This window comes from Lepisosteus platostomus, chromosome 9 (genome assembly GCF_059453375.1).
Source record: "Lepisosteus platostomus isolate fLepPlt1 chromosome 9, fLepPlt1.hap1, whole genome shotgun sequence".
Classification (NCBI taxonomy): domain Eukaryota; kingdom Metazoa; phylum Chordata; class Actinopteri; order Semionotiformes; family Lepisosteidae; genus Lepisosteus; species Lepisosteus platostomus.
The window spans coordinates 15072877-15085996 of record NC_142619.1 but is presented as its reverse complement, the minus strand read 5'-3'; the positions used below and the strand labels follow the sequence as shown (position 1 = coordinate 15085996).

Genomic DNA, 13120 nt, shown 5'->3' with positions numbered 1-13120 from the left:
TATGCATGTACAATGCAGTCCCCCAGTGTTCCAGTGCATAATTGCACATCAATCAAAAGCCTGAGTGTCAGAAAAAAATAATTAGCTCACTGATACGTTTATGTAGGGGTTGTGAACATTTTCACAAGTTGTGGTCTTTAAAATGCATTTGGTTTGATGGCTTTCCGTGTTTCCCTTGCAAAGATATGGACATAAGAATATTTGTGCGTGGTAAAAACAAAAATGGCATAAAAACGACATAGTGAAGGCTGTGAAAACCTTCACAATGTACTTTATACACAAAGCAAGTGTTCCTGCAACTCTAGGAGGTTTTGTGAAAACTCTACAGATGTGCAAAAATCGTTTTCGAACTTCAAACTAACTTTACTCCGGTGATTACAGGCTGCCGACATTTGGATGGAGACAAAATATAGATTTTCTCAATTCGGGTGTAAACCTGAAAGACATACATCATGTTCACAATAAGCTAGAATAGTTAACTATTTTATGCATTCGGCTCTATGAGAGACAGAAAGTAACGCTCTGAGGTGAGTTTCCCTAAAGCATTGTAGCGCTAAGAACATCGGAAACTCTATCTAAAGATCTATTGTTAATTTACGAGTGTTTCTCAAAATCCATTGTAACTAAAGTAGCATGTTAAATCCTTTGTAATCTACGTGCTTCCCGACCCACTTGTTAATCACTAAGTGCACCTCTTATTCCAGATTGTGGTCGTCGACGACCACGCTGGACTCACCAGCCTCCAGTTAATGTTTACACAAGATAAACAACATTTTTTTCAAACCACTCCACAAATTTTCTCACATGCAAGTATTCTCCAGTATCATCACAACAAAACCATAAAGTTTGCTTCCACAGCTGTGACACTATTGTGCAATAAACCAATAAATTAATGAACTAGCACGAACCCCAATAAAAACACCCGGCCAGCACAGCATGTCAATATCACGATGTAACGCTTCAGGGTTCAGGTGGGCGCCCTCGCCTGCTGCCTGCAAGATCTCTTTAGATCAACAGGCTGGGTCCCTGTTGAGTGATGCCGGAGGCCTGGGTTTGAGTCCCTGACGGTGGGGGGCTGACCTGATGTGGCAGCGGCGAGATACTGAAAGAGATACATCATGTTTACAATAAGCTATAATAGTGGACTATTTCTATGCATTCGGCTCTGATCGGACTTTAAACCACCTGGGTGCAGCTCGCTACATTACAGTGCTCATTACTACTACAATAGACAATAGGACAATAGAAGTTCTTTTTAAAAAAGAAGTGAATGTCAAAATGTTTCCAAAACTTGTAATACTTTAGCTGCTTTGTTACACGGTTCTGTAGTGACAAGGCTTATTAAAATACATGATTTAAGTTTGCTGCTCCCTGCCTGTCCCTCTCTCCTTCATCTCAGTGGTGCTTGATACAGAGAGGCCATTCCATTTGCTTCACATTTAAGGTATTTTTCTAGCTGATAGAGTGTCCTGATAAGGAACAACTCCCAAAGCTGAGATTCCCAGCAACCCTAATAAATGGTCATCTCTGGCGCCTTACAGTCTGAGATTCCAAGGGAGAGTATCATCCTAAGTTGTTAACAACTCTAAGGTCAGAGTGCATTGTTACTCATCCTCAGCCTCAGGAACTGGTAGGGCAGGTTAACCCCATGTGGGTCTTGAATGCCCATGAAACTTTCAACCAATGAACGACCGTAGTTCCTCCAGGTAAAAACAGGCAGCACAGAGCCCAGCGTGCTCCTCCAGTCCGCCTCCTGGACATTTCTCAGACTCAGAGCTCCTCCTGGACATCCTCAGACTCAGCTCGGACAATCACGTAATGGCCAGTGTGTCCGAGTGCAGGACGTTTGTTCTAAGAGTCGAGAACGGAAGTTGCCAGCGCATAACCAAAGGATCCACCCGAGGTTAGCCCAGCAGCAGGCCTCTTGAACCCACTGCAAAAGCTCACCTGATCAACAAGTGAACTACGGTTGGAACTGTGGACAGCTGAAATCAGTATTCAGAACTAGCACTATATCAGGAACGAACCGGTCTTCTTGTCTAAAGAGTGTGATCTGCTTGGACCCGCAGTCACTTTTCTCCTGTGCAGAAACTCTGCTAGTAAGCCAGAACTAACTAGCCGGTCTTCAGAGAGCATCAGCAGCACATCGCAGCAGAAATCTCCCCCTCCTTCTCCCACACCGCCAGCCACACCGAGCACTGCCTGGCACCGAGAACCAGAGAACCAGAGATCGCCGATTGGACACAGCAACAAGCCTGCCGCTGTTTGTGTCCAGGGGAGATCTGAATCCACACAGATTGGATAAGTATTCAACATTCTGCATTACCGCTCGAGAATTCAATTGTTACCTCAACACCAGTTGATATCAATTTAATTTTTATGAGTGATGTACTTGCTTTTGAGTATCTAGTGTAGAAGTTGTAACCAAATTCATTTACAAAATGGTCTAAATGAATGATATACTGAATGTATGTCCTTGGTTTGTAACTCTTCGTGACTGAATACTGTATATACCTTTTGTATTCTGCTAACCCTCACGATAAGATCTGTTATGTTTATATGCACATTTTATGTATTAATAAATGTATTCTCGTGTATTAGTACCCATGTGTGTGTGTTTTTTGAGTTATCCTGCAAGGTTGATTCTAATAGCCATCAAAGAATCATTTTGTGACTTACTGCTACAATTAATAATTGTCCCAGTAAATGCACAAAACCCCTACATTTATTGATGCCTTGTGAGAGGATGCCTACAGTTCCATATTAATATAACTATCAAGTGATGTTAAATCACTACAACATTGATCTGTTGGGGTGGAGCGGTGATTCTGTGGCTATGGATCTGCAGCTGTGGCTGGAAGATTGCTGGTTCAAATCCCGTGGCCGGCAGAGGAATCCTACTCCATTAGGTTTCTGAGCAAGGCCCTTAACCCCAACTGCTCTATGGGCACTGTACAATGGGTGACCTTGCACTGTGATACCAAGCTTCTCTCCCTGTCTGTGTGTCTCATGGAGAGCAAGCTGGGGTCTGTGAAAAGACAAATTCCTAATGCAAGAAATCGTATATGGCTAAGAAAGTGGTCTTATCTTTCTACAATCACAGCAAGTGGTGGTCTTACTACGTATTCTAAGAAAAAGATTACATGTTATAACTTTTTATGAACTACAGAATATAAGCTTAATACTGTTAGAACAAGCATGTTAAAACCAGAACCCATGTAAGTTACCAAGTGATGCATAAAAAATATTATAATTGAAATATTTATGATGAAGGGAAGGTTGTGTACTTTTGTCCAACTGAGCAATCTTGCTTTTATAAAATATATGGACTTTTTAATGTTTAATGATTAACATGCTGTAATACACAGTTTAAAATGTTTAAAAATCTAAAGAGTATACAACTTAAATTCTTAATTGTAAAAAGATTGTCCCTCAGCAGTGACCAGCATTCAAAAGCGGGTGTTTTCTGGCAACAGCTCAAATGCTGAGATTTTTTAAAATCATTTTATCTTTTTTTATCTGCTGAGACCAGATACTATTATCATACTACAATTTGCATGCAGTATGATGCAGTATGATGCGCCACGCCCACCACATATTGACGAAGTGTACTTTGCATATTTTGAATGGCTGGATCTGTATATACTACTGTATCTAGTGTATACACTATATATAATTTTGTGTCAATGGTGAAAAGGTAAAAAAGTCCAATTAAATTCCAGATTGTGAACATAAAATGTAAAAACGTGCTAGTGGGTGAATCATTTTGATAGCCACTGACTATCTGGTCATATCAATATAGATATAAGTTTGGGACATATAGAACAAAGGTTGGGAGGGGGGAATGTTCTCCCGCTACTTTACCTTTGCCTACTGCCCTGTCTCTCTCACACCTGAAGAAGGCTCCACGGCCGAAACGTTGTGTTCTCTTTCTTCTTTTTTTTCAGCATGGAATAAGCCTATTACTTGTTCCTTTGCAGCCTACGCATGCTGACGCAGCTACCCACCTCAATATAGATATTACTAAGATACTTGTAAGATCAAAAACTCATAGCAATAATCATATCAAAACTAAAAATGTAATGACAGACTGAACATTCTTTTAATTTCTTTTCAGAAAAGTTTATATTTTTTTATTAATTAACTCAGTTTGATAAAAAGCACTGAATCTAATTCTGTATTCAATGCATATGATGTTAATGTATTTAAAAAGAAATCCAGAAAGGCTCTCTGTGTGTACAAGAATATGATCAATATCTTGGGTACTTCTCCTGGGTACTTGAAGTACATTGTCCTTACTCACACATAAGAGAGGAGATTGTACCTGATGTGATTACTCTTAATCTTAATACCTTGTAATACCTTGTATAAGGAAATTACTGTAATTGCTGCAGTTGTTAAAGCAAGTCACCTTTGCAAGTCACTTAGTAAATAAATGTGATATGACATACAGTATGATAAGATAAGATAACTGTTTTGGCCATATACAATTTCTTGTGTTAGGAATTTGTCTCTTCACATACCTGCAACTTGCTCTCCATGAAATACACAGACAAGGAGAGAAGCTTGGGGTCAGAGCACCGGATCACCCGTTTATACAGTGCCCCTGGAGCAGTTCGGTTTAAGGGCCTTTCTTAGTGGCCCAACGGAGTAGGATTCCTCTGCCGGCCGTGGGATTCGAACCAGCAACCTTCCATCCACAGAGCCTTATCTTATCTTATTTTAATTAAATGGGATATGACATACAACATGAGATTATTTCAACATCTTCCTCTACACATCTTGAACATTTGACAATAAAATGTCGCCCTTTCTATCTCCCGAGGGAGTTCACATCGGTTCTCACAGTGGTGTATATTCCTTCGCAGGCAAATTTCACAAAGGCACTGGATGAACTACACTCTCACCTTAACAGACACGAGAATAAACGTCCTGAGGGGGCATTCATCATAGTGGGTGAACTTGAAGAAAACAATGCCTAGCCTACATCAACACATTGACTGCCCGACACCTGGAACAAACACATTGGACAATGTTTACACTCCCTTCCGGGATGGTTACAAAGCCCTCCCCCAACCTCCTTTCAGCAAATCCGATCACGCCTCCATTCTGCTACTTCCCGTTTACAAGCAGAAGCTTTAACAGGAGAGGCCAGCGTTAAGAACCATTCAACGTTGGTTGGATGAATCAGATTTTATACAAAATCACTGTTTTGCTACCACTGACTGGCAGATCTTCCGCAAAGCTGCCGGAAATAATATCAATCTGTATACAGACTATGTTACTGGCTACATCAGTAAATGCATTGAAGACGTGGTTCCCAGGATTACTGTTCGCACATATCCAAATCAGAAACCGTGGGTAAATGGCGAGACACGCACCAAACTGAAAGCTAGGACAGCTGCTTTCAATTCTGGCGATATGGATAAGTACAAAAAATCCAGATACGACCTCAGGAACGCTATCAAAATAGCTAAATACAACTACAGAGTAAAATTAATATTCATGTTCATATTATCAGGGCTGCAACACATGGATCATGTGGAGTGGTATACACACCATTACAGACTACAAAACGCAACCCAGCTATATCGCACAACAGTCTGCCTCTCTTCATGATGAGCTAAATTCATTCTATGCTCAGTTTGACGTCAGTGACGCAGATCCAGTCAGGAAGATTCCAAAAATCCAAGACGGAAACCCACTGATGATATCCAGAGCAGATGTGTGTAAAGTTTTTAAAAAGACCAATCCACGCAAGGCTCCTGGCCCTGATGCTATCCCTGGCCATGTTCTGAAGGCATGTGCAGACCAGCTGGCAGATGTCTTCTCAGACATATTCGATCTCTCTCTAGCTCAGTCTATAGTTCCTTCCTGCTTTAAGAAAACCACCATTGTCTGTTGCCTGAATGACTACCGCCCTGTTGCACTCACAGTGCTTCGAGCGGTTTGTCAAAGCATACATCACCTCCTCACTGCCTGACACCCTAGACCCACTGCAATTTGCGTATCACCAGAAAAGGTCAACAGAAGATGCTATTGCCACTGTCCTCCATACTGCCCTCTCACACCTGGATAAGAAAGGAACATATGTGAGAATGCTGTTTGTTTATTACAACTCAGCATTCAATACCATAGTGCCCTCAAAGCTTGTCATCAAGCTCCAGGACCTGGGACTGAACACCTCCCTCTGTAATTGGATCCTGGACTTCTTGACGGAACTTCCGCAAGTGGTGAGGGTGGGCACCAACGTATCCTCTACTCTGACTTCAAACACTGGAGCCCCCCAAGGCTGTGTGCTTAGCCCTGTTCTCTACTCCTTATTTACCCATGATTGTGTCACCAGGCATAACTCAAACTCCATCATTAAGTTTGCGGACAATACAACAGTCATCGGCCTGCTCACAGATGGTGAAGAGTCTGCGTACAGGGAGGAGGTTGAAACCCTGGCAGCATGGTGCCAGGAGAACAACCTCTCTCTGAACATCAGTAAGACTAAGGAGATGATTGTGGACTGTAGGAAACACCAGGGACGAGATCACACATCTATCTACATCAATGGGACTGTAGTGGAGAGGGTCAGCAGTTTTAAGTTCCTGGGAGTTAACATCTCAGAGGACTTAACCTGGACCCACCACACCAACACCGTGGTCAAAACAGCACAGCAGCGCCTATTCTTTCTCCGTAGGCTAAAGACGTTTGGCATGCCATCACATTTCCAGGCCAACTCCTACAGGTGCACTATTGAGAGCATCCTGACTGGTTGCATCACTGCCTGGTATGGAAACTGCTCTACTTGGGATCGCAAAGTACTGCAGAGGTTGGTGAAGTCAGCGCAGCTCATTACCATCTGTGAGCTACCAAACATCCAGGATATCTACTCAGCTAGATGTCTTAAGAAGGCCAGGTCCATTCTCAAGGACCCCAGTCATCCCAGTCACAAACTGTTTTCCCTCCTACCGTCTGGCAAATGGTACCGAAGCATTCGGTCCATGTCCAACAGACTATGGAACAGCTTCTACCTCCAAGCAATAAGACTACTAAATAGCCAACCTGCAGCTCCTTTAGCAAATCACCTGTAATGGCTACATGGACACACAGTTTTCACTGTATTCAGCATACAGCACTACTTGTATATATTGCATACACCATGGACACATAGCAGCTATTCATATTGAGTTTTATTCAATTTCTATTACATCTATTATTATGTAACCTTATTTTCATAACCTTAATTTTGTGATTTTTGTGTTTTTGTGTTTTTGTGATTTTTGTGAGCTCGCAGAAAAAACATTTCATTGCCAGCAAATACTGCTGCACACTATTGTTGTGCATTTGATAAATAAACTTTGATTTGATTTGAAATAATTTCAACTTGGAAAAGTTTAAAGTAATCTTATTTTATTTCTGGTGTGCTAGGTTGCCCATTCTCCAAGGAGGGACATTTAGCTTCCTAGCACCCTCCCTGGCTGTGATGTCTATGCCTAAGTGGAAGTGTCCTGCCTGGACTCACAATGCCAGTCTTGTTAATACCAGCTCACCAGAGTACATAGAAGTATGGCAGAGCAGGATTCGAGAGGTAAGCGCAAATGTACAGGTCACAAAAGCTAGATAAGGACCAGCAAGTTATCAGCAGGTGTTACAGACAAGATGATACTTTAACTACCAAAGGCATTGTGCTAATTTACGTTGTGAAAAATGTACTAGCACTCTTGTATTTTGCAAAACATTTCAAAAAGTAGTGACAGTAACTGTAGTAATCATCAGCTCAGCTTAATGAAAGTTAAAGTACATCCAACTTGTAAGATGCATGAGGAGTTGACCAAATTTTAGCTATATGTTAAGTGTTGAATTTTTGTTTCAAAACATGAAATTTGTCCTGGTCCTGTCCAACGAAAAAATTTGTTTTATGGTGATTGCTATGGATCTGTGGAAAGCAGCCTTTGGGGCTTTCCTTTTATCTTGCTGCTACTCTTCACATTGCTGATCATTTCAATGCTCTTGAATCACCTTGTAACTGGGTCATACCATATGTAGGACTATTTGGAGTGTCTGTTTACCCTATGACCTCTATTTGCTTGGAAAAAAGTTGAAGTCTACCTAATTATCAATAAGAGAAAGCTCCACCTAGTGCCACTCTAACCTTTATCTAAATTCCTTCTCTCTCAGTTTTGGAAAGTACTACCTGCTACCTTTCCCTTCAGTATGTAATCTTGTAGCTCTTTGGGACAGTATCTTATTTTTGGTCCTCAAGATAGTTCTCAGCTGAAATGAACATTTGATCAAATCTGAGAAACAGCTAGGATGTTTTTGAACTGCCTATGGACGACCTGATCAAAGTACTGATACAGGTGATGGTGGCATAGGGAAGACCTAATGAAAAGAGTAACAGAGAATCGAGATAAGAAAAATCCCAGCAGCAGCAACCTAGTAAAATATTTCCGCTATTTAAGTCCAATCCAGGAGGGACAGGGCACACTCCTGGCTGGTCCACCCATACTATAAGACAGACACTCACAGTATCAGTTAAACTGGGGATTAGGATTTGTAGCAGAGGGCCTGGGGAGAGACAGTAATAATGTCTGCTATAAAAACAGCCATAATGACTGGCAAAGAGCTTTGATTGTTTGTAGTTTTATAATTACAAATTGAATTGAATGTAGTCCTAATATGTATAAAAAGGTTGTGAAAATTTGGGAAGTTCAGTTTTTAATCGAATGTAGTTTTGTGACAAAACACTTCAGTTTTGTTATAGTAGCTGTACTATTTTTAGTCAAAAATAGGGAGCATGCTAATTTGGATTGCTGTACAGAATTTATTCTGCATCCTTTTTTTCTGTAGCTTCAGGGATCAATCATGGTAGCCTCCTGTTTCCAGATCTTCGTGGGATTCTCTGGGCTCATTGGTCTTCTCATGAAATTTATTGGCCCACTCACCATTGCACCCACCATCTCTCTCATTGGTCTGTCCCTGTTTGAGTCAGCTGGGAATGATGCAGGGATCCACTGGGGGATCTCTTCAATGTGTGTTCATCTTTCACAACTACTTTATCAAATAAAAAGCTGTGGCTAAGGCTTTATGTATCATTGTGAATTAAAATGTTACATTCTCTGCTTCTGAAAAGACAGAATGTTTAACATTTCTTTTGAATCTTTTCCAAGAGAAAAGATTTAAATCTTTTGAATCTGAGATTTGTAGCAAGTCCAACACTGATGAAAACTGATTATGCAAAATAAAAAGTGTAGGAAACATTTTCATCAAATTTTAAGTTTAATAAAAATATTTTTATTGAATCAGAAATTTAATAAAAACATTTTATTTACATGGTATTGTACAGCTGAACAATGACAGAAACATAAACTATGCAAAGAGTTATACCTTATGATGCATGTAAATTAAAAATACTGCATATATTTGAATTTAATCTAGAATTGATTTATGGTGTGAACTGACAGTGTAACACTTCAATATAGAATAAACAGACTGGATATAATAATACAGCTGACCTTGGCCTTGCAGTGTAAAAATGGCTGTATTCAGCCATTTTTGAGTATCTGTTTGAATTAATTCACTGCTTACACATAATAATGAGTTTAAAATGGGGAAAATAATCCCTACATAAATGTTTTGCTTTGAACAGCAGTTAATAAATTACTAATTGTATGTATTTTTTTTCAAAATTAATGTAACTACACACTTAGACTATGCAAGACTATTTAGTCCACTCCCCAAATCAAACTAATCAAACTCCCCTTTCTGAATGTTTTCCCTTTTGAATTTAGACATACCAATACAGAACAAATATGGTATGCGGGTTAGAACTTATATTGTTTTTCACCAGTACTCTCCAAGTGAAATTTTTAGTAACAGGCTATGGTTGTTGTGGTTTCTGGCAGTAAATATTGTTTTTTCCATCTGTAGGACCACAGTTCTGATAATCCTGTTCTCACAGTACCTCCGACACATCCCTGTTCCCCTCCCTGCCTATAGCAAGACAAAGAAATTTCACATCTCCAGGATCTATGTCTTTCAGATTCTTCCAGTAAGTATCAGTGAACTGATTTTGTGCCACAGCATTTTCAAGCTAAAATGCAGACCCTAGAACTTCAGGTTTAGAAAGGTTTCAAATGAAAGGAGACCATTTATACTACTTTCCTTATTTACTAATACCTGCCCAAATCTCATCAAACAACTTTCTGAAATGATCATAGAGTGTGGGGTTTAGCACACATCCCAACAGCTCTCTATATAAAATTCCTCATATTTATGGTCCTAATGAATCTTCTCTTGATTTATTTTTTATCTTTTTAGTTCCAATGATGTCTTCATTTGCTCTGCATGACACATACTGTACATGTGTGGCTATTGAGGAAGATAATCAGAGATAATCCCACTGTTATATCACTATTATTAAAAAAGATAAAGATGTGCGACTTATCAACACATTTAATTGATTTGGTTGGACACCATCCTGAAGGTGCTATCCAAAAGTCTGAATGGCCAAGTTAGTTCACAAGTAGATAACATTTGCAATCTTCTCCATATGAACTATAGACACCGATTCACTGTTTTCTATTCTTTCAGTAGAAGCGGAGAAGATATCTGATTAGCCTGAGAAGAATAAATATTGTCTTCATTTTAAGGACGTGGAAGCTTGTTTCATCAATATGGTGAACATAATTATATACCAATGTCACAAAGTGACAAGAATGGGCCTTTGGGTACCAGGTGTCAAAAGTTGTTAAGTTACATTGATGAGCCAGTGGTGCTCTAGTGTTGAAGCAATTTTGTGCCTTATACTTGGTGATTCCTACCCTGATCAAAGACCCTCTAAATTTGGGTAGTAAACACACCATTCAGAGGGAAAGTGTGGAGTTGCATACAGGTTTGACTGGACCTGTGCTTGAGAAGGGGCCTAAGGAAAATATATCTTTACACCTATCCCTCTCCTGGGCTATCCCTCCCTTCCAATTGTTGCCTTCCAAGGAAAGGCAGGCTGGTTGTGCTCTCCAGATATGATTATACTCTCTGTCTGCCCCTGGGACACCCTTGATCACCTCACAGCTCCAGTGGTGGCTTGTGGCCCTGGCATTACTTTCTCTTATAGCTCTCTCCTCCATTAAGTAGTCCAGGGCCCAAACACTACTTTTGTGCTGTGGTATCGCCCTCCATCATCACTGCCTTGAACTATAGGTAGAGTTAAAAAGTAAATTAAAATCAGATTTCCAATGAGAATGGGGGGTGGTTTCAGGTCAACTCCCAACCATTGGAATTAACTGCTAAATGAAAGCAAATACATGTTTATTCATTTAAGATGTTTAAATAGTTGTACTTAATGTTATTTTAAAACTTAAATATCGATGTCATTAAAAATGTGAAGGGAAGGCTTGTTAATTGTGGTGAATGGTGTGGAAAATACAGGAGTCAAATACATAGATGCATCTGCAATTTATTAGCAGTTTTAGCAGTCAACAAGCAGTTGAAATACCATTTATTTTAAGGTAACATTTCATTTTTTCTTTTTTGTGGGTTTCAGGTGGTTATATAACTATAGACTTTTTTTGTATATTGAGTGTTAAGCAGGATATTTTTGTGACTTTTTGTGAGCAGTTTTATTTTCAAACAGAAGACTTACAGACTTACAATGAAATAATAACTAACAATGAGAAAGGTATTTAGAGGTGTGACTTTGATATAGTAATTTAACCCTAATAAATTCCTAAATATAAAACAAATGTAGCTAACAGATTTAGGTATTTGAAACCAAGATACTAAGCAATTATTTAAAAATTCACATTATGCCTCAAATTACATTTACAGAGAAAGATTTTATTCTATCACTATCAAGATGAGAACTAAAATAAATTGAAATATTCACTTCTACACACTTTCTACATTTCTATAGGCTCATTCTTATTGCTTGTGTTGAGAATAGTAGGAAAACTGACATCATCTGCCATCTGTCATCTATAGCAAGTAGTCAGGTAACTGAGAGCAGCAGCTCATTCCCCAGAGGTTTCTGAAAAGTGTGAAAGACGTTCTTCAAAAGCCTAGAATATTGAAGTTGTATAGAAGTTGTATACTGATTAGACTTTTATTAATTTTAAACTGAGTATTACATTAGGTCAAATGTTAAATGAATATTGTTTTTATTTACAAAAACAAAATTACTCTGTTTGATATATAGAGTATATTTTCTACTATAGCTTGTAAAAGTGATGTGCTTCTTTCAGGTTTACTTCTTTATGCAAATTTCAGCAATGAGTAAATTTTGATTATGAAAATATGTTTCAGATACTGGATTGTAGTGGCTTTAAAACCTTACAGTATCATACTGTATACACAGTATATTTATATGGTATACAATTACACTACAGTTCATTGACCTGTGTCAATGCTACGGTTTTGGTATACTGTATCTGTGGATATGACTTCATGTGATTTGTATGTAATGCGTAAAAAATGTAACATAATGCGTACTGTGGTGGAAAAGCTATTGAGCACAGAACATCTTTCATCCTGTCAAAATAAGTCTATATGTAGTTTATTCTTATCTGAGTAAAAGCAGAAAATACAGAATGTTTCTCAAGTTTAAGGAGTGGCTGAACCCAATGAGTTTGTATTATTCTGCTTTATATGGTCAGGTGTTTTGCATACTTACGAATAATAATAATAATAATAATAATAATAGTTACAGTATTCTCGGATTATGAACTCGCTTACACCTGGGATCTACTTTTTTCAAACTTTCTTAAAATGGAACCAGGTACTAGTTGTTCTTTATATAAATGTGATCAAAAATCGTGATCTTTAAAATGCCTGTGGTTTGAAGGTTCTGTTATTTGTTTGCAAAGTTCTAAACATTTTAAGCATCGTGTATCAAAAATAGACGTTTTAATAAGAAAATGGAAGGTTTACAAAATACAAGCAGTTAAAAATAGTTAATTATGAATTCATTAATATTGTTAATAGTGATCAGATAGGTTATTATAGTTCAGTTTCAGTGCTCATTTTAATTCTTTGTTATTGTCGATTATAATTATAAATATATACTATTTCATTTAAGGCTTGTTGTAAAGGCTTGTTTTTAATTGCTACATTATGATGCAGTATTTTGAAC

General features: G+C 38.6%; 1 protein-coding gene across 3 annotated transcripts in view; it reads left to right on the top strand.

Moving 5' to 3' along the window:
• The window catches only part of slc23a4 (solute carrier family 23 member 4), a 60667-nt gene that overhangs the window by 36548 nt on the left and 10999 nt on the right, over window positions 1-13120 (top strand). For all 3 annotated transcript variants that reach the window (XM_088646919.1, XM_088646921.1, XM_088646920.1), the window contains 3 exons: window positions 7420-7579; window positions 8842-9023; window positions 9922-10042. In XM_088646919.1, the coding sequence (XP_088503045.1) occupies window positions 7420-7579; window positions 8842-9023; window positions 9922-10042 (463 nt within the window). The remainder of the gene's footprint in view (window positions 1-7419; window positions 7580-8841; window positions 9024-9921; window positions 10043-13120) is intronic.